Consider the following 27283-nt stretch of genomic DNA (forward strand, 5'->3'; position numbering starts at 1 on the left):
TAAATATTGCAATATCAATTCCAATGGCTTGGGTGCTTGCTACTTATTTTGGTACTCTTGCACGCTTGCTTTCATCCATGGCTTCGAGCTTGATCTTAAGCGGTGAGTGGGCCAATTCCATTGAGCCCAATATCTAGAGTTTGGGTACCCAACTTAATATAACAGCCCAAAACATTAAAGGCCGAAAAATTAAAAACTTCACATCCGGGCAACCCATAATCGCCAAGAAACCCATGTATAGAAGCCCTTATATCGACACTCTAGGGTAAGGGTTTTTCATCAGTAACCAGACCCCGTAGCAGCAGAAGCCGATCAGAAGCAAGCGCAAATGGTAACCCTCGTTATGTCTAGATTCATCCTTTCCTGATGGGTTTTAAATTTGAAGCTCAAATTTTGATTTTTGATGTATGTTGGTATTTGTAGCCGTCACACAAGACATTTAGGATCAAGAAGAAACTAGCAAAGAAGATGAGGCAAAACAGGCCTATCCCTCATTGGATTCGGATGAGAACCGATAACACTATCAGGTCTTTTTCTTGTTTAAGTTTTGTTGCTTGCCTTATAGAAAAGAAAAAAAAGTTTTAAAGCTATTGAATGTGGGTTTTTTTGGTTTTTTAGGTACAACGCCAAGCGCAGGCACTGGAGAAGAACCAAGCTTGGATTCTAAGGTGTTTTGGGTGTTTGGAATATTGGGATTTGTTAATTTAATTGGGTTTTAATTCGTTGAAGATTTGATTAAGAAGAGAATAGGACTTGATGTTGTTTTCTACGGAACTCATGGGTGTCCCAGTTGATAAATCTTGCTATGTTTGAAGTATTGATTTGCTTAAGTAATTTTCAATTTTGATGAAACTTGCAAGTTTTCGAATGTTTGTGTTCTTTTATCGGCTGGGAATGCTGAATTTATTTTGTTTGTTGGTAAGAGAAATCCATTCTTTTTTATTGTACTTTTGAATGTGTTTCGCTTACTGTTTTATTATGTTTCAGGTGTTATTAGGGTGCAATATCCTTGCTGTTTCTCAGATTTATTAGCTCAGGTAATGGAAGTTAAGTGCCTCTAGTTTTCTTCCAAATACCAAATATTGACCAAGCTAGGTTTAGTGGATCGACTTGTTTAATTGCTTGATGCATTACATTAGTTAGTCCAATAGCTGTCCTTAGGTTGATTTGCAATCGATGGTTCAGTTGTGATTCAACTTTACATGTTCAAAGGAGGTTCTGTGTTTTTCTGTATAATGTTTACATGCCTTATTTTCAGCTTGATTATCTTTTCTAGAATCGTAGTCTTCTTTTCATTTGATTTTTGAACAAAATTTCTTGTCCGTGGTTATATTTTCTGCTTCTGACCATAGCTTGTGGTCTAGTTTCTAAATGCAGTCTGCCTTGTCATGGAGTCTTGAAGACAGTTCAAATCTTCCATAGCTTGTATTTTCATGATCATGAATTTAATTTTCTAATTGTAATTTGGCGATTGCTTATGGTGCTTGGTTTTTTACCTGTTAATAAACGTGTTGCCAATCTCCAAATTCAGTGGGTTATTTCATCTAATCATGTACTCTTAGATGGCATAAGCCGTCTGACCTTGCATGGCCAGGTACCATTTAATGATCTGGTGGTCATTTGTACTGCAATTTGATGCAGTTTTCTGAAGATTCATTCGTACATTCATCGTTCGTTATTCCTTGGCATCGAAATCCACACCAGGGGAATCTGATTTGCAGAGGATATCTCTGAGTCCTTCCTGGCCCTGATGAGCTATTATAATCTCTCTTTTTTCCCTTGTGCTGGTAAAATGGTGTCTTCTAATTAGTTAATAGTAAAAAGGGTAAAACTACCGAGTTGCCTGTGGCTTTATGAAGGATAGCTTATGATGGGACACATTAATAAAAGAAAGTGTTCAAAAAGAATGCCAAAAGCCACTGTCTCTAGCCACTTGATTCCTTTATTCTCAGTGAGTTAAAAAGGCAAGCCTATCCATCGTTGACCTATAAGATCTTCAATCAAAATTTGGTCACATCTCCATAGGTGCTTAGGAAAATCTGTCAGGTCAGATCGAAGCATTTTGGGGAAAGAATTATCCATGGCATCATGGGTGGGTGTGTTCTCTTACTGGGACGAGAAGTAAGATTCTCTGTACTCATTGAAGACTTTGAGTTTTGGAGCATGCAAATTGACCAAGAAAAAATTATTGCTTTAAAAAACTAAGAAGCGCAAAATAACTTGAACACTAAACACGAGTGAGTTAATTTAAGAAACTCATAACTTTGTGTGTGATGGGTATAAATTTTATATATATATTTTAAAATTTTATCTAATCGTTTAAATTTTTAAATAAAATAATTTTTTAATAAGATATAAGAGTTTTATTTACCAAACAATTATAATTTTAAATTTCACTAATTATATTTTTTTGGATATGTACAAGTTTTAAATCCAAAAAAAATTTACTTAAAACTTGCAGCTTAAATCGTTAGAAGGTCAAGTTAAGATGGCAAGAGTTACCATTTTTACTTAAAACTTGCAGCATAAATCATTAAAAGCATAAATCATTAAAAGGTCAAGTTAAGATGGCAAGAGTTACCATCTCTTTTTCTAATTTATTAATTTTCCTTTTACTTTTAATGATTTTTTATTAATCTAAGACTTCATTAGTATAACATTTATTTTTTAAAAGTGATTAAAATTAAATATTATAAAAATTTAAATTCCTAATTTTTTTTAATAATCTTAATATATATACAAAAACTCAATTTAAAGATATGAATAGAGAACACACCTTGAATTAATAAAACAAAACGAAAGACAAAAATTTTGACCTTAAAGCGAACCTCTTTGATCTCTCTCTCTCAATGTTATGTAGGTTGTGATTGTTTTGACAAAAATAAAGTACAAGTTACTTTTATTTTATTTTTATTCTCTAAATTATAATGTAATTAATAATATATCCACTAGTACTTATAACTCCATTAATTAATAAAAAGAATATAATAGAAAATCTGGTTAATTATATATTTTATTTATTTATTTTTTAAAATGTAAAAAATCTAATTTTCCTTTAAAAAATCTGGTTATAAAAATTTTGATTTTTTTTAATAATTTTATTTTAAATTAACTTAGATTAACCTACTAATTTAGTTTTTTTCATATTATTCTCCAAACAAGTTAAGGGAGAAAGGAGCCACATATCTATATAATCAGTATCCAATTATTTATAACTGAATGGATTCACATTTCATATCATATCAGGATCCACTTTTATATTTTAAAAAACTTGTCTATTGATCTATTAAAAATAGCATTCTGAAGTAAGTACGTGTTCGCCTCATAAACTAACGCATCCTAAATTAATTAGCTCCCCATCAGCCTCAAGAGCAGTAAGATTAACCACAACCAATCCATAATTGATGTATTAATATTTCATTTAGGTTGCATGTATCAGCAGTAAATTCATTTCTCCTATTTTATTAAAAACAACTTTTGGAGAGATTAAGACTCATGCAGCCTAATAAAAAAAGCTTGCTGACGTCGTGAAATTTTTTTTTCAAAATTCAAGTACACATAATTTTTACCAAGTTCCCAAGCACAACTACTCACTTCACTTCACTGGCTGGCACTTCTATATTATTCCAGGCACCAACCAACTGTACAAGTTTCGGTCCCACAAACCAGATGTCCTCATTTGACTATTTATGTAATTTCACCGCACAATGGGGTATATCAGTAAATACCTGTTTTTTTCCCTTTAAGTGACAATACAAAATTCCTTGGCAGAATTGGAAATTACCAATCCAAATGAGCTGGTGTCCAACCCAACCCTGTAGGTTTGGTCCAAGCAAACTTGCTCTGAGTATAAGTAAAATTGCTATTTTTCTTTTCTATTTAAAAAAAAATTAAGTTGCTGCGTCAACCAACAAATGTAATAATAGCTGGAAACATTAATTAATATGTTTGTAGCATTTTAATAGGTTTCGTTCCCACAAATCAGATGTCCTCATTTGACTATTTATGTAATTTCACTGCACAATTGGGTATATCAATAAATACGTGTTTTTTTCCGCCTTAAAGTGAGAACACAAAATTCCTTGGCAGAATTGGAAATCCATGTATAAAAACCCTTGCTCTCTCTCTCGATGTATTTCATAGCCTTCTCTGAAAGTTATAATCAAAACCATGATGAGTATCTTCATGAGACCTCTCTTTCGTATACTTTTGTTGCTGATCCTTGCTGCCGGTGTTACTCTTGTGATTGCAACCAAGCAACCAAAATTCCGAGCAAGCAGCATGTACTCTCCACAAAGTAACCGTCCCGTTCAGCCATCAGGACCTAATCCCTGCAGTTACCTGCCTGGATCAGGCCAATGCAAACCTCCTAAGTGATGCATGTTTCATGTATATTGTCCACGGTATGTTTTTTTATAAGGGAAAAAAGACATTTTCTTTCTTACTTTTTGATAATTCTTTTCTTTCAAATCCTGTGATTTGTAGTTAAATCATGTTAAATGGTTATGTTTTTACCACATAGAAATACTCTCCCTTCCTTATTGCACCTCTTATTAATGTAAACTATATCTGAGTTTTGATTTATATTTTTTTTTTAAATTCTGATGATCTTGTGATCTCTCTGGATTTAGACTGACCATGTTTGTTCTCTTTAGTTTACATACAAATTTCAGGGATCATGTTGATGATGGAAGTGGACATAAAGAGTTTGGCAAGGAGAGCTGATGTAATGAATCCTTTAATTTGTATGCAAATTAATGATCATTAATAAATATTTCTTTTCCTAACTGGTGTTGGTTTGTTGATTTTGGATGTTATCGATGCAAGTACCATGTTGTTTAAAATTAATGAAGCTTAAATAGATTTTATCACACCAGCTTAATGATAGCATCATGAATAATTATAACAATGATAAGACGCCAGGCTTCTGACAGTTAAAGATACGCAATGATTTTGTTTCTGGTGAACCCTTCCCACGTATTTGAATAGATTCACGAATCTAGCGAATAGCATGTGTGTGTGTTCTTTTCTCTTCGTTTTCATAAAGCGCAGCTGGTTTTGGACTTTGTGCGAGACACCCCATCTTACTTTCTTAATTTATCACAGTTATAGTAAAAGAAAAAATCTATTAAAACTCTCTTATTAGATCAATTTGATTTTATATTAATTGATATAAAAACAAGATTCATTTAAGTATCATACCATTCTTGATAAAAGACAACAAATATACCACCATACAAGGGAAATCCAAAAACACATGATCACGTACATCCCTTTCTTGATTAATAACAGTACTCCAGATATCGCAATAAATAAACATATATTTCCATTTTAAGCCCTTGAATAATCTTATTAAAACTTGTCCTCCTAATTTTTCAGTGGGGGTATTAATTTCAACTTTATCGTATCTTTAAAAATAATCTTGATGATTTTATACCCTTAAGGTTGATGCAAACAACATGACCTCTAACAATTCAAATATTTTATCACAATAATGTATAAAAATCAATAACATATTATAAATTATTTCAAAATAACAATTCAATATGTTCGGGGTTCGAAAACAACTTTCAGGAGTTGCTGGAGTTGACCGAAGGTTGTCGCCACATCACCTCTCTTTTATATACAAGACACTCTTCCACTCAAGCGAAAGAAGAAAATTAATAATGGTTAGGATAAATTACAATTAGCTTGCCAAAGTTACGTTATTTTTAATGGGAAAAAAAAAGTTCTTCAATGAGTTAAGAACAAAATCTGGTTTGATTGTGGCCACCCACCAATTCAATGGACCATAGGCCATGTAATTCTTCATGTTTTAACTCTGAAGCTTTTTGTATGTATATAAAATTAATATCAATATTCTATTCAGAGATGATAGGCATAATAATCAGAGAGAAATTAAAGAGAAAACACATCTCCCAAGAATGACAAAGTTGTGGGGTAACGCGAGGATGATGAGAGACAAAACTAGGATATAGTAGTTGTCAGACTCGATTTGTAATCGAAGTCATCGATTCAAATCTATATTTTTATTTAAAATAATATTACTTTTTTTTTCTTGATTTTAATTTGATTAGGTTTAAATTAAATTTAAGCAAATTAACTGGATTGTATGTGAATCTCTAGATTATTTGAATTTGGCTAGGTCAACTCGTGCATCTTTTTTCTAGATTCATTCACGGCTTTCATGTCAAAAAAATAAGTTGAAATAAAACACGATAAGTGGATATTCAATCCATCAAACAAACAAGAAAGGGCTTAATAAATATGAAAACTAGGATAAAAAACTGGTGGCAAATTTTTTTTAAAAAAATATAGAGGGCTCAGGTCCAGAAAAGAAACGGAGCAAATTTAAAATGGATTTTATAAAGAAAGCTTAAGAGGAAAATTGGCCCCAAAACAAATAAAATTATATAGTTTCAGTATATTAGAAAGATTAGAGTTCTGATTGCAGTGACTAGCAAAAAATATCCTCTTTTCACAATATCTAAGTTATGGGTTGCCAAAAGAAGCAGGAGTCAATTATTATATCGATCCTGACTGCTGTACATAATTTTTATGATGAATTATATATTTATATAAAGATCTCTCTGTCTTTTCTGTCATGCTGCACTTTTCAAAAATTTAATTTTTTTATTGTTTAAAATTAAAAAAATAGTATTTTATTAAAAAAATATTTTAATATATTTTAAAGTGTATATCATTTTAAAAAACAATCATAATCACAATAAAAAAATAATATTTTATTAAATAAATATTTTAATATATTTTTAAATATAAAATATTCTAAAAAATAACCACAATCACAATACCATACACTGCACTACCCCAATAAAAAAGCTCATCTAATATATTTAAGAATTTTCTCAGCAAGGCAGCAACAAAATGAAGTATGAAGACTGAATAATCTCTTCTTTTACTTTCTTTAACTTTTATCCGACGATGATGGGCTAAGCCCCTGAAGCTAGGAAAATTAATTCAATATTGGAAATGTTAATTAAGGTCAATAAGAGGGGGATCATAAACAAGTATTCGTCTGAATTGAATAAATGATGGTTATCTATATATGTTGTTGATCCCAACTTGTAGGGAGTAATGGATTCAATTGGTGGTTTAAGAATGATATATGTGTATGGATTCAATGTTATCTATGAATTTATTTCAATGCTTCTTCGTTTTTATAATCTTTAAACTCTATAGAGAAGGATTATGGATGTTAATTGTGCTTATCAAGATATATGTGTTGTCAAAACGCGTTAATTTATGCGAGTTGCTACAAGTTAGGCTTGGCAAGGTTGTAACACCTTAATTAGCGTCAAGTGATGAATTTCAATGAAGAGATTACTAGGTTTTATGATAAGTTTTTGGGAGATCGGTGCGAAGAAAAAGAAAAAGAACTACAGCGCATTTCTTTTTGCAGCCATGCGAGACGAGGTTCGGTCCCTCGAAAACAAATTTTTATAAGATAGTTGTTAAAAATATTTTTTTAACACTATACAAAATATATAATATAAATTTAAATTATAAAATTAAATCAGTAAAATATTTTAACTAATTATATATTAACAATTCCAATTAACTAATAAATAACAATATAACATAATTAAAATAAAAATAAAATAAACAATATATATAAATATTCAAACATCTTAAAATACATAATTCAAATAAAAATTTATATATAATTTAAATAACTAAAAAATACAATATAATACAATTATATTTATAAAATTTCATTAAATAAAAATTAACATACCTAAAACTTTGATGATTTCAGTATCATTAAAATTTTTTTCGTCATCACTTCCATTTTCTTTACCATTCACCACTCCAAAAAAAAACTGTCCTTTTACTTTCTCTAATCAATTAATTAAATTTAATTAGAGTAAGAGAAAAGCCAATTTAGTACTGAATCATCATATTCAGCAGGCAACACTCAAATATGCATAAAATTTGATTTCATTATAATTGAATGAAAGAATGATTAAATCAAAGAATAATCTCTCTCACAGTTCCACGGTAGTCTCATGCACTAATGCGACCCCCTCTCAAATTAAAGTGGAACTAGTTGAAGTTGAAGGATCAAATATAGCTGGAAGCATGTATTTCCTTCCATTAAAACCATGAGCATTATAGTTAGCACCAGTTGCAGAGTCCATTAGCAAATCCCCAGCATAACCAGGATACACACCTTTACCATAAACCCCAGGACACTCGAACGAGAAGATTGCAACATTCACTTTCAACCCCTCAACTAGAACTCAGAAAAATCCACAGTTTCAAAATCCAAACCTCTCTCTTTCCTGATAAGTTCCAGCAATACGGAGTGATAGCATATGCTAAGTGATTGCATGATTTATTAATATGGAGTAAGTTGTAATTAGCCCCCCTAATCTTGAGAATTAAATTAACGAGTCTTGTTTCAAAAATTAATTATCTAATTTCTTAACCAGTGTTGACTGACCTTCATTTAATATTATTTTATTTCATAAAATGTCTTCTTTTCTATCTATCTTTCCATAATATCTACTCTTTTTTTTCATTTCTTTATAAAAAATAAAAAAAATGGAAAAGAACATAAAACGAACAAAGAGGGCTAAGTAATTAGTTTTTGAAACAAGAATGATTATTTAATGCATTACAGAATACTTAAAGATTGAATGGAGGGGAGGAGTTGTACTAACTAGTTATGAAACGGAGGGTCCTTTTCTTTTGATACAGAGCAGGAATGATTAAATAGGAAAATACAGATCTACCATCTACGTTCTCTATTGCGGGTGGTCAAAAACAGAAAAGAAAATCACATGAAATACCTTTTCAGAAAATCACATAAAAAGCCTCTCTCTCTCTCACTCTTTCAACCTGGCAGGGCAAGCTCAATAAACCATGGGGAAGGCTCGTCGAAGGTCCGCGGCATCACCTAGCTCAAATGAAAAGGGGTAGAGTAGTGATGAAAAGATGCGTCGATCGATCACTATGTATAATTATAATGCCAAATGATTACAGACTTTTCAAATACATTTTTTAAAAAATATATTAATTTTTTATAAATATTAAAAAAATATCAATTTAAATTTTTTTTCAATAAAATAAACTTTTAAAACATACACAGACATGGATACAATTACAAAAACAAATTTCCTTTTATCAAATCTGATTTCTAGAACACTGATGATCTTGAAAAAATGAATATAGATATGATGTATGGGTTTGTTATTTCAGCATTTATTAAAGGGATAATGGTGACAGAATATATTTTTAAGTGACGGCAACCTATACATGGTCACCTAAAAAGGTGTTTAGATCCTATGGTTCTAAACCAATCCCTTATATGATCACTTATATTTATAAATCTTGATCAAGATCATTTGAGAGACGATAGTCGATTAGGTCTCTCAGGCCACCGGATTAATTAATGCGCATTATCATCTATATATGTAACCTTATTAATTATTGAATCAACCCATAAATCCTATTAATTTATATAGTTTCAAATAGTTTGAGCAATATGTCTACAAATTGACAGTTTTACACGGAAGGAAGTTATACTATATAGTAATCAAACATTATCTTATAATACATACTAAAACTAATTTGATAACACTCACAGTAAAACCAAGAAATCAACCGATCACTAAGGGTTTTGAGTAAAATATTTCACAAAAAATATTTTTTTATTTTTCTATATTTTTTTCAAAAGATATTTTCATGTATTATTTTCCATAAAATATTTTTAAAAAATTATTCAATAAAAAATATTTTCTAATCAATCTTCAAGTTTAATTCATTTGTTTGAAAAATACTTTTTAGCTCATGAAGTTCTATGAAATATTCTACAAATAATAATTCACTTACAATATATTTTCTAATTTTTCTATATTTGTTTTCAAAAGATATATTCATGTATTATTTTCTGTAAAATTTTTAAAGAAAATTAATCAATAAAATATATTTTACAATAATCTTCAAGTTTAATTCATTTGTTTGAAAAATATTTTTTAGCTCATGAAATTCTGTAAGATATTTTATAAATAATAACTTATTAACAATATCATCCAGTTATTTTATTCATCTTCTCCCCCGCCATGTCTATTTTTATTACCACCATAATCACTTAAGGATACCCTCCTTCATTATCATCATCATCATCTAACAATCATTATTATTTTATCATTAACTTTTATTATTTCATCATTGTCATCTCTTTTATTATTATAATTAAAAAATATTTCAAGTTTAAAATATTTTATGAAAAAAAATATTCCAAGTGAAAACATTTAAAAGTATATGAAATAATATTTTATAAGAAAATGTTTTTCAAGTCAAATATTATAAAACATTTTACGCAACCTAAGTATTGCAATATCAATTCCTATGGCTTGCTTTCGTGCAACTTATTTTGGTACTCTTGCACGCTTGCTTTCATCCATGGCTTCGAGCTTGATCTTAAGCGGTGAGTGGGCCAATTCCATTGAGCCCAATATCTAGAGTTTGGGTACCCAACTTAATATAACAGCCCAAAACATTAAAGGCCGAAAAATTAAAAACTTCACATCCGGGCAACCCATAATCGCCAAGAAACCCATGTATAGAAGCCCTTATATCGACACTCTAGGGTAAGGGTTTTTCATCAGTAACCAGACCCCGTAGCAGCAGAAGCCGATCAGAAGCAAGCGAAAATGGTAACCCTCGCTAGTCGCTATGCCTAGATCCATCCTGTCCTGATGGGTTTTAAATTTGAAGCTCAAATTTTGATTTTTGATGTATGTTGGTATTTGTAGCCGTCACACAAGACATTTAGGATCAAGAAGAAACTAGCAAAGAAGATGAGGCAAAACAGGCCTATCCCTCATTGGATTCGCATGAGAACTGATAACACTATCAGGTCTTTTTCTTGTGTACGTTTTTTTTGCTTGCCTTGTAGAAAAGACAAGTTTTAAAGCTATTGAATGTGGTTTTTTTTGGTTTTTTAGGTACAACGCCAAGCGCAGGCACTGGAGAAGAACTAAGCTTGGATTCTAAGGTGTTTTAGGTGCTTGGAATATCGGGATTTGTTAATTAAATTCGGTTGTAATTCGTTGGAGATTTGATAAGAAGAGAATAGGATTTGATTTTGTTTTCTATGGAACTCATGGGAGTCCCACCTGATAAATCTTGCTATGTTTGAAGTATTGATTTGCTTAACTAATTTTCAATTTTCATTAAACTTGCAAGTATTCGAATGTTAGTGTTCTTTTATCGGCTGGGAATGCTGAATTGATTTTGTTCGTTGGTATGCATTTGAATGTATCTCTTACTGTTTTATTAGGTTTCAGGTGTTATTAATTAGGGTGGAATAGCCTTGCTGTTTCATAGATTTATTAGCTTAGGTAATGGAAGTTAAGTGTCTTTAGTTTTCTTCTAAATACCAATTATTGCCCAAGCTAGGTTTAGTGGATCGACTTGTTTAATTGCTTTGATGCATTACATTAGTTAGTCCAATAGCTGTCCTTAGGTTGATTTGCAATCCTTAGTTCAGTTGCGATTCAACTTTACATGTTCAAAGGAGGTTCTCTGTTCTTTTGTATAATGTTTACATGTCTTATTTTCATCGTGATTTTCTTTTCTAGAATCGTAGTGTTCTTTTCATTTGTTTTTTAACAAAATTTCTTGTCCGAGGGTATATTTTTTGCTTCTGACCATAGCTTGTGGTCTAGTTTCTAAATGCAGTCTGCCTTGTCATGGAGTCTTGAAGACAGTTCAAATCTTCCATAGCTTGTATTTTCATGATCATGAATTTAATTTTCTAATTGTAATTTGGCGATTGCTTATGGTGCTTGGTTTTTTACCTGTTAATAAACGTGTTGCCAATCTCCAAATTCAGTGGGTTCTTATTACATCTGCATAAGCTATCTGACCTTGCATGACCAGGTACCATATAATGAACTCGTGGTAATTTGTACTGCAATTTGATGCTGTTTTCTGAAGATTCACTTGTGCATTCAACGTTCGTTATTCCTTGGTATCGAAATCCACACCAGGGGAATCTCATTTGCAGAGGATTTCTGTGAGTCTTTCCTGGCCCTGATGAGCAATTATAATCTTTGTATTTTGCCCCCCTTCTACTGATAAGATATCAGTTAATAGTGAAGAGGGAAAACCTAACGAGTTGCCTATGGGACACATTAATAAAGAAAGTGTTAAAAAAGAATGCCAAAAGCCACTGACTAGACAACTGATCCCTTTAGTGTTCTCAGTGAGTTAAAATGGCAAACCTGTCCATCGTTGACCTATAAGATCTTCAATCAAAATTCGGTAGCATCATGAGGGGGCGTGTTCTCTTACTGGGCCGAGAAGTGAGATTCTCTTTACTCATTTAAGGCTGTTTGGAACATGAAAATTGACCATGAAAAAATTATTGCTTCAAAAAACGAATATATAGATATTAAACCCGATGTAACAAGATTTTATATAACAATTTAGATTTTTTTAGGTGAAATAGTTCTTTAATATTTTTTTCTTTAAAATAAATCGCTCATAAAATAACTAATATGACACAATTATACCATTAATTGTTTTTGCTTATCTATATACCAAAATTCAATCATAACACTCGTTAGAAGGCCAAGTTATGGTGGCCTAGAGTTACTATCTCTTTTTCTAATTTCTTAATCTTACTTTTAATTCTAATAGTTTTCTATCAGTCCAAGACTTTATTATTATAACATCTGTTCTTTAAAGATGGTTAAAAATTAAATATTATAAAAATTTTAATTCCTAAATCTTTTTCAACAACTCTAATATCAATGCAAAACCTCAATTTAAAGATATGAATAGAGAACAAGCCTGAAATTAATTATATATATAAAAAAATTAACCTCAAATCAAGCCTCCTTGATCTCCCTCTCAATGATAGTGTAGGTTTTGACTGTTTTGACAAGAATAAAGTGCAAAGTTACTTTTATTTTTATCTTTATTCTTTACATTATTATGTAATTAATAATATATCCAATAGTATCTATAATGCCATTAATTAATAAAATTTTGTCCGGGGTGTAGTTTTTCATGACTTTCCCCATAGAGGCAATGCGCGTGGAGCTTTCCAAGGAGGAGAGCACTACGCCGACCACCCAAGCACTTTAAAAACACCCCTAGAAAACATAAAAAACAACGACAACACAAAACTCTTCTCTTCCCCCGCCCCGCGCCCGCCCCCTCCGGCCTCCTTTTCTCTTTATCTTCAGCTAATTAATGATCAAAACCATGATCTGTATCTTCAAGAAACCTCTCTTTTCTATGTCTAAATTCACCATACTTTTATTTATAATCCTTGCAGCTAGTGCTACTCTTGTGAATTCAACCAAACAACCAGGATTTCGAGCCAGCAGCATGTATTTTCCACAAAGAAACCGTCCCGTTCAGCCATCAGGTCCTAATCCTTGCAGTTTCATACCGGGATCAGGCCACTGCAAACCGCCTAAGTGATGCACGCTATAGTCCATCAACACATGGTAAGGTTTTTTTTTTTTTTCAATTTCTAATAATTTTCTTCTTTCAGATCTTGCAATCTGTTGTTAGATCATATTAAATGGTTATGTTTTTACCACATTAATATTTTTCTTCATAGAGAAACTATAGACTATATAGAAAGAGAGATTTTTCTTTCATCTTATCTTCTCTCTTTAATAGAAATCAGCCACCTTCCTTCTTGCATCTTCTATCAATATAGACTATTTTTTAGTTTTGTTTTATAATTAATTTTTCTTGCACCTTCCACCTTCTATCATATCGTCCATCAACACATGGTAAGGTTTTTTTTTTTGAAAAAAAAGAGAGATATGTATGTATTTATATTTTTAAGTTTTTTTTTTAATTTCTCATATTTTTCTTCTTTCAGATTGTGCAATTTATCGTTAGATTATGTTTTTACCACATTAATATTTTTCTTTATAGAGAAACTATAGACTATGAACATAGAAAGAGAGAATTTTCTTTCATCTTATCTTCTCCCTTTAATAGAAATGACCTCCCTTCCTTCTTGCACCCTCTATCAATATAAACTATATTTGAGTTTTGTTTTATAATTAATTTTTCTTGCACCTTCTTTCTTCGAACTTCTATCATATCGTCCATCAACACATGGTAAGGTTTTTTTTCTTGAAAAAAGAGATAAATATATATATATATATATGTATATTTTTAAGTTTTTTTTTTATTTCTAATATTTTTCTTCTTTCAGATCATGCAATCTGTCATTAGATTACGTTTTACCACATTAATATTTTTCTTTATAAAGAAACTATAGACTATATATATAGAAAGAGATATTGTTCTTTCATCTTATCTTCTCTCTTTAATAGAAATCACCTCCCTTCCTTCTTGAACCCTCTATGAATATAGATTATATTTGAGTTTTGTTTTATAATTAATATTTGTTCTTATAATTTCTGACGATCTTTGTGATCTCTCTCTTTACTTAGACTGACCATGTTTTTTTTCTTTAATTTATATATAAATTTCAGGGATCATATTGATTGTGGAAGTGGAAATTATGAGCACGTAAGGGTGCTGGAGAGTGTGGCAAGGAGAGTTGATTTAATTTGTCCTTTTGTATGCAAAATAATGACCATTTCCCTAATATCTTGTTGGTTTTGAGATTAGTTTGGACGGTTATTTGAATTTTGAAATGTTGGACCCTCACTTACGTTGAAGGAATTATTAATTTTTAAATTTAAAAAAATGGCTATGATTTAATTTACCATATACTATATATTGTTTACTTGAAGCCAGAATAATTTTCTATAACTTTATTAGATGTAGTTTTCTTCACAAAGAAACTGTAGCCTATATGGAAAGAGCTGGAGATGTTTCATTGTTCTTGAAAGACATTGCACCAAGACCAGAATTAAGCCCCACCGCCCTTGAACACCATGAACAGTATTCACGAGAAGAGATATTTTGGCAACTTGTCTTTATTGCTTTAATAGGGGAAAAATGGAGGGTTGTTAAATCAAAAGTTTAATATAAATAAAATATATTTCCCATGATTTTTTTAGCATACCATAGATCTTATTAGTTATGTTATAAAATATTATTATTTAATCAATTACTGTTTGAAATTATTATTAACATGATATAATAATTAATTATCATGTTTTTATTTTTCAATGTAGCACCTAATAACATAGCAATATCTACTTTCCTAGGTATTTAATGAATCAACTAGCTGTAATCAATTAAGATTGGGAACTTGCTTAAATTAGACTCAAAATATATTATTTTAGATATTTCTAATCATTTTTTTGAATATTCCTTTCTTGGTTATTTTTTTTTATTTTAATTTGATTTGTTTAATTATTTATGTTAATTTAGTCACTATTTAAACATCTTGATAACCTATTTTGCAAAACAGTAAATAGATTTAATCTTAAAATTTAAGAAAATTACATTTTTTTATTTACCATGCACTTCATCATGTCCAACCTCGACACAAATCTAAGCTAAATGAGCTTTAAGAAATATGAAAATCATTAGAGAATATGCGATGCTCATGCCCCTATTCTTTTCTATAACCAGTTAGGATTTTTAGTTATAATAAAACTAAATAATAATTTTTTTATTTATTTTTTCATGTAGTTTGTCTCGATACTATAATATATTTAGCTATGACTTGATTTAAATGTATTTTCAAGAATGTGTAAAAAGAAATAAAAAAAATTGTTTTAAATGAGAAGATTTTGGTAGAAAAAATAGATAAAAATATTAAAAATATGGATAAACTACAGGTTATAAAGATTGTTTTTTTCTAAATACGAGGATATTATTAAGAGAATGTATAAGACTACAACGAAAGATTTTATTTTGCAAGAGAAGTTTATGGTAACTAGTATTATGAGTTAGACTCAAGAAAGGCAATAGCTTCCTACGTATTTTACTATTTTAAGCCACGCTGGGACTAGAACTAGAGTCATTCCCGTGTGAATTAAAAAGGAATAAAATTACCTTTCAATGTCGACTCTGCTTGTTGTTAGAGGATGAAGGGATCTTCGCCTTTCTCCCCCTTGTGATTAGGGCTCGCCCACCCAGTCTAGTATCAAGTGTAATAATGCCAACAACTCATTGGAGGTGCCAATTGGGCCAATCACAAGAGTCAGGGCTAAGAAGCTTAAAGAAGCATTGAATGGACTTGTTCAGAACATATGGAATAAAATGGACCTACAGGGGCTTGGGACATTTAAGGAGCATGAAGGACAGCCTTTAATTCATCTAGTTCAGGTCTAAGAAGAGCTCAATTCATGTGGAACAAGGGGTTGATGTGTCCGGCTCAATACCAGCCTTGTTAAGCTTGTCTTTTTCTAATACTACAAGGATAAAGAGTCAGCAATTTATTCTCCTAACTAAGTAAGGAAGTTGGCCATATCTTATTCCTAAAGAGGGGAGGACTATTTAATGCTTTTCCTCACTTAGGAAGGAAAGTAATTAAATCAGCAACAAAGGAGGAAATTTGTTTTCTTATTTGTCCAAGTTAAACAAGGAATTCCATAAATTTTCCGAATCAGATTTTTCCAATTTTGTTTGGGACTTCTTAAGGGTGACAAATCTGATTCTAGCTTATGTAGGATGGTATTTTTGGATTTTTAGTATTTTTAAAATTTTCTTCTTAGTTTTTGGGTTATTATTACTTATTTGGATCAATTGTAAGTGGGCTTCATATAAGTCTACCTAAAGGAGGTCCATTAGGGTTTCTTTAAGTTCAAATTTAGTATAAATAAAGGCATAACCCAAACATGTAAAGGTTACGCAATTTTCAGATCAATAAAACTTCTTTGCTGCACTTATTGTGTGTTGGTGGGATAATCTTCCTTCATTGGTTCTCTAAAGAATTGAAAATGACTTTTCGAAGAACAACTGTCTTCGTGGCGTCATCCTTATACTTCTCGTTCGTGGATCAATATTCATTGGGTGGGGGTTTCCATTTTCAATAGTGTTGGTGCCTAGGTACAAGTTATTTTTATGTTACACTCCTATCAAATCTGATTTACTTGGCTTTTCGGGAATTGATGTTTTTACATATGGGTTGCGTGACCATATAATCATAAAATTGAAATTTTAAAATTATTCAAGCTTCAATGTCGGCCGAGCCCATCAACTCTTTTGTTTTATGTCTAACCAATATAAACTTCTATTTGTTCAAAAAAATTTCCTTTCTTTGGCGTGACTAGCCGGTTACCGTTTCGCACCCGCCTTCTATAAATGTGGCTAGAAAATCATCATACCAGAGAGAGAGACATGACGTTATCAACTTTCCTGGGCGATAAGGAAAAAAACAAAAATCTGACGGTAGTCTTCAGTTTTGACAGATTATAAGCAAAGCGGCCCTCGAATATATTACCATTTGAAAGAATCTATCCAGCGTGCCTCTTTAGACAGGCTATTATCCACTGCCATTGCAAGCTGTATCTAACGCCACCTCTCATGCTGATCACATATCTTTTCGGAGGATCGACATCATAATGACGTTCCTTTTCTTACGCGGAAGTTGAAACGCATGCAGATACCTTTAACCCTACCAACTACCAAGTACCCCACCGTGTACAACTTGTACAACTTTTTTAAAATAATGTGGATGCGCAGTCAGCTTACATACCACAATTATTAAATTTGTCTACAACTTTTTTTCAGATATCATTGTATATAACTTTTTTTTTATTTACATGGGGTATCCGAGCTAGTTTACACGCACCACGACTAATCTTCACGGTACACTAAATATCCTGCAAGTCCAGTAAACAGGTAAGGCACCACGGGGGTGACAGACGTACATGGTGAGGTTCGAACTCAGGTGCGGAGGAAGGGGACAAACCCCTCCCACCGCTAGACCAGAACTTTACTTGCCACCGTATACAACTTTTTTTTTATATTAACGTGGGTGTCCGGGCCAGCTTGCGCGTACCACGACTAATCCCACGGGTCCTGAAGTTAATGACCATGTAAGTCTCCAATGGCCATCATATGAGCAACCAAGGACTCGAACCTGAGATTACAGAAAAAATAAACTCTTTAATCTCAAATCCTTATCATTTGATCACCTAGACGGTTGACCGTGTACAACTTTAACTTTACTGGTCGCTGCCATGGACAAAAATTCGTGTCATTTATTATAGTATTATCATCAGCCACCAACCTCTTAAATTAATGACATCCCTACCGAACCTATTAAATTTTCTATTAGTTCACATCCATATGAAACCTATAACATTCCTATCAAATCTATTATTTTTTTCCTTGTCAAACCTAATTTTTTATAAAAAAATTAATATTGGGGGTTGGATTCCATAGCACGTGGAAATAAATTCTTTCAGCAATCCTTGGACTTTGCATGCCAAAACGTGAATGAATTAATGCACCGTCAAATTCTTTGCCATTCATCTTGTGAAACTCGTATAAAAGAATCCCTGCCCTCAGTTCATTTGCACATCCTTTCTGCGGGAACTAATAAAAACAGATAGGAGTATCTTCAAGAAACCCCTCTTTCTTGGGTCAAAATTCACCATACTTTTGTTTCTGATAATCCTTGCTGCCAGTGTTGCTCTTGTGATTGCAACCAAGCAATCAAAATTCCGAGCAAGCAGCATGTATTCTCCTCAAAGTTACCGTTATGTTCAGCCATCAGCCCCTAATCCTTGCAGTTACTTGCCTGGATCAGGCCAATGTAAACCTCCTAAGTGATGCATGTTTCATATTTATCGTCCATCAACACACACATGGTACATATGTTTTTTAAAAAATTATTTTTTAGTCTATTTTTTTTGTTTTTTACTCTTTGATAATCTTCTTCTTTCAAATCTTGTGGTTTGTTGTTAAATCATGTTAAATGGTTGTGTTTTAACCACATAATATTTTTTTCATACAGAAACTATTGACTAAATAGAAAAAGAGGTGTTCATATAATCTTTTCTTCACTCTTAATTTAATAGAAATCACCTCCCTTTCTTCTTCCTGTACCTTTTATCAATTACAAAATATTTGAGTCTTGTTTTATAATTAATTTTTTTTTAATTTTTGACGATCTTTTGATCTCTCACTAGGTTTGGATTTAATTAGTGTTTGTTTTTATTATTTAATTTGTTTCTCAAACTGTTTTTTACCTAAAAATAATATTAAACTGATGTTTTTTTATATATTTTAATGTGTTAATATTAAAAACTACAAATAATCTAAAAATAATATTTTAATAAATTTTTAATTAAAAAACACTCATGTCGCATTACTAAACATACATAAACTAACCATGTTTTTGTTTCTTTAATTTATATATAAATTTCAGGGATCATATTCATGATGGAAGTGGGAAGTAATAGCACAAGTGAGCGATAAAGAGTGTGCCAACGAGAGTCGATTTAAGGAGTCCTTGTCCTTTTGTATGCAAATTAATGACCATTAATGAATATTTATTTTCTGAATTCGCGTTGGTTTGACAGTTTTGGAAGTTACCGGTACTTAAATATATAGGTTGACTATTGAATTATAATAAATGTGTTTTGAATTATGTTATGCGATGTTTTTAAAAATATTTTTTGTTTAAAATATATGAAAATAATTTTTTTATTTTCAATCCTATCATATTAAAACTATTAAAAAATATTTTAATTATTTTTTAAATCAAAATACACTTTTAAAATATATTCAAACACAGTTTGAAGCACAAAAATAAATATGATCTAACTAAAACAACTATAATGATTATTTGGATTTTGAAATATTAGATCCTCATATGTTGAAGGAACTCTTAATTTTTATATAAAGAATGAACTGCTATGATTTTACCACATACTATATATTGTTTACTTAAAACCGGAATCAATTTAAAAATATTATCTATTTTTTAGGAGAGATTGTATACAATATTGAAGGTTCTTAAATTTTAATCTTCTTTGTGGAGCTCGTCACATCCAGCTAGATTGGGACTGTAGCTTAATTTATTGACGACCAACAACTTTAATAACTACCTATGGTTGTCATTAATCTTCATTAAATTAAGGAAATAGTCAATATACATGATTATTTATTTAATGTTGAGTACTTTGCAAGAAGGATCGTTTTAAGATATCACATGATTATTATGTTCTACATGGCAGATCCAGGTTTTATTTTTACCTCAAAATAAATTAAAATATCACATGATTATTATGTTTACTTTTGGAAAATATTTTTTTTAAAAAACAATTATCTTTATCAATTTTATTGTTTGTAATATTGAGCTGGTTGAAAATTATAATTATAGATTTTTTCATAAAATACTATAGATTCCAGTATTTTCCTGTAAGATTTTTTTTCCGTTCAGTTTTTTTGATATTTTTTAAAATTATCTTTGTTAATTTTTTTTTTAATATTGAACTAGTTGAGAATTATAAATGTATATTTTCTCACAAAACACTATAGATTGCTATAGTGTTTTCCTAATTAATTTTAGTATTGAGGTGGTTGAGAATTTAACTTTAATTTTTCCCACATGTTTTTTTTTTTTTTTTTTTTTTAAAAATTGTCTTCTTCTTCTTGTTTTTTTTTGTGTTTTTTTCCAAAATTATTTTTGTCAATTTTAATTTTTAATATTGAGTTAGTTAAAAATTTAATTTTATAGTTTTTTTTAAATATTGTAGATTGCTACAGTGTTTTCCCATAGTTTTTTTTCTTTTTTATGATTTTTTTTTTAAATTATCTTTGTTGATTTTATTTTTTTTATATTGAACTGGTTGAAAATTTAGCTTCGTACCTTTTTCTTTAAAACATTGTGGATTGCTACAGTGTTCCCTTATATAATTTTTTTGTTATGATTTTTTTAAAAAAACTTTTTATCAATTTTATTATTTTTAATATTGAGTTGGTTGATAATTGCAACTTTAGATTTCCTCATGATACACTATAAATTACTACAGTGTTTCTTTGTTTGGTTATTTCTTTTTTTTTAATGATTTTTTCTAAAATTATCCTTATCGATTTTATTTTTTTAATATTAAGTTGGTTAAGAATTTAATTTTATAGTTTTTTCTTTAAAAATGTTATGAATTGCACATAGATATATTTATATATCTATGCTATTATGCAGGCATTGCATCTAGTCTCAAAGATGACTCGTGAGAACACTCTTAAATTACGTAACTTGTTAATGTCAACTTTTCCAGGGTCTGAGATTAGCATGGGATTAACTTCTATTAAAAATAATTTCTCTTTTTTGTATAAGGTTTGATTAGCGATTCATTGATTGAGAGAGCAAAGCACGTTCATTTTAAACAGTATTTATCATTTTAGTTTTAGTATTAATTTTAATTTAATGTAATTTCATGGATAAATGTTGTTGGTAAATTGTAGCAACTAATGGTTCTTTAGATGACCAATGGCATATTGCACCATCTGGAGTGGAAGGTAAGTACGTAGAAGCTAGAAGGTTTGATAATGTTTGATATCGTGGTTTGAAAAAAATTATTTTATAAAAAGTATTTTTGATTGAGGTAGATTTAGTATTTATGTATATTTAGTTAAAAATATAGTTGAAATTGAGATTGAATAAAAAGTAGTTTTATATATTTGGTTAATAATGCTTTTGAAATTGAGATTATAAAATAATTTTAAAATATATATATTAATATTAATGGTTTTTAATTTAAATATTATAGATTTAACTATTGTTATTATATCATGAAATAAATAATATTTTATATAAAATATTTTTTATTATTTCATTAAACTATTTACAATTCATCATATATGAAATATATCTGACAAAAACTACAGTTTTTTTAGTTTTTTAAGCACACGACAACATCAAATAAAATATAATTAGAAACAAAATTAAAATTACGATAAAATTTTGCAAATGCTACATTATCAAGCGATCTCTGTCTAATTTATGTTGTGTCGTTAAATAATGTTAAATATTAGTTTTGTTAATAAAATACAATTAAAAAATTAAAAATAATTTGTATTTTACTAAATTGGACCGGTTTAATACATATTAAGCTTTGAGTCGGACCTGATATGGTAGAATTGGTCCAACTAAAACAGTGTAGCATACTAAAATAGTGCAGCATGTTATATTGTTTATGCTAATTATATAATTGTATTTAATTAGCAACTAAGAATTCATTGCTTTAATGTAAAAATAACGTGGTATGCGTGAACAATAAATCTTGTTTTTTTCTTAACCAAACGGCCTTTTAATCACATGGCGATTTTGGACTATTTATGTAATTCTCAGTCCTTCGGTTCGCCAAGGGCTTTAGCAGCAACCACCTCTGTTACAAAATTCCTTGGCAGTCTTGAAACTCGATATAAATCCTTGCTCTCTAAATATATTTCATATCCTTCTCTGAAAGCATGACGAGTATCTTCAAGAGACCTCTCTTTCTTGTGTCAAAATTCACTGTACTTTTATTTCTGATCCTTGCTGCCAGTGTTACTCTTGTGATTGCAACCAGGCAACCAAAATCTCAAGCAAGCAGCATGTATTCTACACAAAGTAACCGTCCTATTCATGCAAACCACCTAAGTGATGCCTGTTTCATGTATATTGTCCACGGTACGTTTTTAAGGAAAAGAAGGCATGTTTTTTTTTCTACTTTTTAATAATTCTATTCTTTTAAATTTTGTGATTTGTCGTTAAATCATGTTAAATGGTTATGTTTTTACCGCATTAATATTTTTCTTTATAGAGAAATTGTAGAGCATACAAAAAGAGATATGTTTCTTTCATAGAAACACTCTCCCTTCCTTCTTGTAGCTCTTATCAATATTGATTATATTTGAGTTTTGTTTTATAATTTTTTTTTAATTTCTGACGATCTTGTGATCTCTCTGGATTTAGACTGACCATGTTCTTTCTTTTTAGTTTACATACAAATTTCAGGGGTCATGTTGACGATGGTAGTGGAAACTATTAAGCGCTAGAGAATGTGGCTAGAAGAGTTGATATAACGAATGCATTTGTATGCAAATTAATGATCATTAATTACTAATTACTTCTTTCCCTAATTGGTGTTGGTTTGTTGATTTTGGATGTTAATAATGCAAGTATCATTTTGTTTATTGAAATATTGGATCCTTACAAATGCTGAAGGAATTTTTAAATTTTAAATTAAAAATGAATGGCTATGATTTTACCATATACTATACATTGTTTACATAAAACCAAAATAATTTTTTAGAACGTTATTAGATCTCTTGAGTATTTTATCTTGGATTGTAACATCCCTTGGCAGGTTTTTCTTTTTCTTTTTTGGTTTTTTATTTTACATTATTTTTTTATTTGGAGATTAAGTCTAAATTTCTTTTATTAGATCGGTGTATTCATAAGATTTATTTTCTTAAGAATGAGAATTTTAAGAAAAATAAAAAGGAACTATTTACCACCTACGCTTAAGCCTGTAGAGCATTTTAGTGCCTAATCTTAACATGCCAGCATACTGCATGCTTCTGACAGTGAAAGACATGCAATGACGCATTTCTGACGGACACTTCCCACGTATTTCCATCAAACAGCCGGTGGTTTTGGACTATGTACCGAACAGAATCTGGTTTGATTGTGACCGCCCACCAACTCAACAGACCACAGAGCATGTTAATTCTTCATGTTTCAGCTCGGATCATTCTATACACAGCTAACAGAGATAATAGGCATAATGATGATAATAGAAATAAACACTTTAAAATTTAAGTAGTAATTAAATATTAAAATATTTATTTAAAATTATAATTTTAATTTATTTAGTTGATTAGGTAAATCTAAAAACAATAAAATAACCAGTAAAAAATATAATTTTATTCTAATAAATTTTTTAAAAGTTATTGTTCTATAATATTAAGACATACTTAAATTTTATAATTTAATTTATTAAATTTATAAATTGAATTATAAATCTTATTATATTTAACAATTATATTCTCAATTATTTTATATTTAATAATATAATATTAGAAATAAATATTTTTAAAATTAAATAATAATAAAATATTAAGATATTTATTAAAAATTATAATACCATCACATAAAGCAAATCAATCCATCGTTGATCCCTTTGTTATTCTCAGGGAGTAAAAAAGGCAAACCTGTCCATCGTTGTCCTCTAAGACCTTCAATCAAAATTCGTTCACGTCTCTATAGTTAAAGCATAGGAAAATCTGTTCATGTCAGATCAAACCATTTTGGGGAAAAAGAATTATCCATGGCATCATGAGTGGGTGTGTTCGCTTAATGCGCCGAGAAGTAAGATTCTCTTCACTCATTGAAGACGTGGAGCCTTGGAGCGTGAAAAATTGACCATGCAAAAATTATTACCTTAAAAAAATAAAAAATATCTTGAATTTATAAATATTAAACTAACCCAATAAATTAATTTAAAAAATCCACAATTTTATGAAATAGTTATAAATTTATATTTATTTTTTTATATCTATTTTAAAAAATAATATAACTCATGTTTTAGTATCTAATTGGATAAAATAGATAATGATCAAGCGGTTACAAGTTTAAACCTCATCACTTATATTTTATTTTATAAAAATTAAAAATAAGATAATATAGATTTGTGTAAGTTTTAGACCCAATTTTTTTTACTTAAAATAAATATTAAAAAATAATATAAATTATATATTAAAATTTTAATTAATAGTTTAAATTTTTGAGTAAAATGATTCTTTATTATTTTTAATATTCATTACAATTAAAATTAAAATAGCAAAAAATTGAAATCTCATTATTTCTATTTTACCTAACTAAGTTTTTTTAAGAAAACAATTAAACTAGAATCAAGCTTTCAAGATTTTTGAAAGGGATAAACCAGCATTATCACCATAGCTTCCAACAGTACCTCATGTAAATTTACATGATATTTTTAAGAAATAATTTTTAATTAAAATTATATAAAAAAAAACATTCTCAAACATTCCCTTATAATCAGTTGCAAAAAAATCTATTTTATAGTGCGTTTCAATATAACAGAGAAAAAACCAGTAAGAAAGAGTGAGCTGTGATAGGCTCGTAGCAACACCATAACTTGAAATGAGATACCATAGTCAACCATAATTAAAGAAAGCTGACACGGGAGGTGGGAGGGGCTGCCACACGCTCCTCACTAGCTGGCACTTATGTACTCTTGAAGCCACCACACGGATGGATTTTCTATATTTAAAATATTTTTTATTTAAAAATATATTAAAATAATATTTTTATTTTTAAAAAATTATTGTTAAAATTAATACATTAAAATAATTCAAAAAAATAAAAAAATAATTTCTAATAAAAAAATTAAATTTTTAAAAAACATAAAAAAACTGATAATTTCATATCTCATTTCATATTAAATTTTTTGTTATTAAATAAAAAAATAATTTCTAATAAAAAAATTAAATTTTTAAAGAACATAAAAAAAACTGATAATTTCACATCTCATTTCATATTAAATTTTTTGTTATTTTGTTTTCTCTACACTTTAATTCTTGATCTTTCACATGGAATATAATTTTTTAACTAATTCAAATATATTCTACACTTGATCTTTCACATAGAATATAATTTTTTAACTAATTCAAATATAGTTTTTAAATTTAATCTAGTGATGGACCTGATATAATATTCAAGTTAAGTGTTAAATGGTTTGACCCGTACAAAGTTTTTAAATTTAATCTAGTGATCGACCTGATATAATATTCAAGTTAAGTGTTAAATGGTTTGACCCGTACAAAAAAAACAAGAAACACATAATAAATAAATATTAGATTAAATTCTTGGTTGATTTTTTTAAATCCAACCTAGTTTTAATATTAAATCAGTCAGATTTTGGATCAACTTACCTGTCTAGACTAGATTTTAAAACTATAAATTTAAATAAATTATTATCTAGTCTCGCTCCACATATAAATAAAATTATTATTTTTCTTTTCTTAAAAAAAAAAATTGCTGCGTCAACCACCAAATATAATAATAACTGGAAACACTAAAGCAATCGGTCAATCAAATTATTCGTTTTATAATTAACTAAGTCTGCATTGTAAGTTTCTAACTTCAAGTTAAATTGGACCGGCAGATGATCGGGGCTATGTGAGCAATTGGAATGTCTAAATATGTTAAAGAAGTGAAAATACACATTCTGTGATTACTAATTGATATCTCTTTAGCATTTTAATAGATTAAACCTGAAGTTCATGGCAATAAAGATTTTGACATTCGATCTTTTGTGCTAGTCCTAGGCCAAGAAAAGGCAAACTAAACATTACGTAATATTGAATTTGACGAGAGAGAGACACATAAAATAATTTTTTTCTTTTACAATTTAAAGTGAATTTCTATTTTTTTTTTAACTAGAAAAGACAATAGAACGTGTTCTCTTTATCCCAATTTTTCTTATATCTTCTATCTAGAAATAATAATATGATATTATCTCAAAATGCGTATTACTTTCTTAGTCATCAAAATTCAAAACTCAAAATAAATTATAAAAAAAAAATTATATATATATATGTATATATAGAAATTGATTTGAGTATTGAACCTGGAAATAAAGCGATCACTAAATATTGCAATATCAATTTCTAAGCTTTGCTTGCAACATATTTTGTTACTCTTGCACGCTTGCTTTCATCAGCGGCTTCGAGCTTGATCTTCAGCAGTGAGTGGCCCAATCCCACTAGGCCCAATAGTTAGAACATGGGTGCCCACTCGATACATCAGCCCAAAAGGTCAACAGCCCAAACCCTTATAAACTTCACATCTGGGCAACCCAAAACCACCAAGAAACCCATGTATAGAAGCCATAATAGCAGCACTCTAGGGTTGCTGCATAAGGTTCTGTTGCGATTCAACCTTGCATCTTCAAACGAGGTTCTTTGTTTCTTTTGTAAAATGTTTACATGTCTGATTTTCAGCTTGATGTTCTTTTCTAGAATCGTAGTCTTCTTTTCATTTGATTTTTGAACAAAATTCCTCGCCCTCAACATATTTTCTGATGCTGATCATAGCTTGTGGTCAAGTTGCTAAATGCAATCCCCCTTAATCATGGATTCTAGAAGACAGTTGAAGTCTGACTTAGCTTGTATTTTCACGACCATGAATTTAATTTTCAAGTTGTAATACTTGGTTTAAAACCTGTTGATAAACGTGTTGCCAATCTCCAAATTCAGTGGTTCTTATTTCATCTAATTCTGTACCCTTTGATGGCACAAGCCATCTGACCTTGCATAGCTAGGCACCATTAATGATCTAGTGGCAGTCTGTTCTGCAGTTTGATGCAGTTTTCTGAAGATTCACTTGTGC

General features: G+C 29.8%; 2 protein-coding genes across 10 annotated transcripts; both read left to right on the forward strand.

Moving 5' to 3' along the window:
* The first annotated feature begins 246 nt into the window (after nucleotides 1-246).
* Nucleotides 247-12041, forward strand: LOC105136105 (60S ribosomal protein L39). 7 transcript variants are annotated; one of them, XR_844298.1, is made up of 5 exons: nucleotides 247-331; nucleotides 424-527; nucleotides 619-668; nucleotides 988-1037; nucleotides 11958-12038. XR_844298.1 is itself a non-coding variant. In XM_011041302.1 (4 exons), exons 1-3 carry the CDS (start codon nucleotides 329-331, stop codon nucleotides 665-667), a joined length of 156 nt encoding a protein of 51 aa, XP_011039604.1. In that variant the 5' UTR covers nucleotides 247-328; the 3' UTR covers nucleotide 668; nucleotides 11958-12041. The 7 variants fall into 7 exon arrangements, 5 of the variants coding, with proteins under 5 accessions (XP_011039604.1, XP_011039606.1, XP_011039607.1 ...); XR_844299.1 differs by lacking the exon at nucleotides 11958-12038 and adding an exon at nucleotides 1642-1915; XM_011041302.1 differs by lacking the exon at nucleotides 988-1037 and having other exon boundaries at nucleotides 11958-12041.
* Nucleotides 10572-27283, forward strand: LOC105136104 (60S ribosomal protein L39). 3 transcript variants are annotated; one of them, XM_011041300.1, is made up of 4 exons: nucleotides 10572-10682; nucleotides 10782-10885; nucleotides 10974-11023; nucleotides 27262-27283. In XM_011041300.1, exons 1-3 carry the CDS (start codon nucleotides 10680-10682, stop codon nucleotides 11020-11022), a joined length of 156 nt encoding a protein of 51 aa, XP_011039602.1. In that variant the 5' UTR covers nucleotides 10572-10679; the 3' UTR covers nucleotide 11023; nucleotides 27262-27283. The 3 variants fall into 3 exon arrangements, with proteins under 3 accessions (XP_011039602.1, XP_011039601.1, XP_011039599.1); XM_011041299.1 differs by lacking the exon at nucleotides 27262-27283 and adding an exon at nucleotides 11958-12037; XM_011041297.1 differs by lacking the exon at nucleotides 27262-27283 and having other exon boundaries at nucleotides 10974-11177.

The sequence above is a fragment of the Populus euphratica genome, unplaced genomic scaffold (genome assembly GCF_000495115.2).
Source record: "Populus euphratica unplaced genomic scaffold, PopEup_1.0 scaffold51.1, whole genome shotgun sequence".
In the NCBI taxonomy this organism is placed as follows: domain Eukaryota; kingdom Viridiplantae; phylum Streptophyta; class Magnoliopsida; order Malpighiales; family Salicaceae; genus Populus; species Populus euphratica.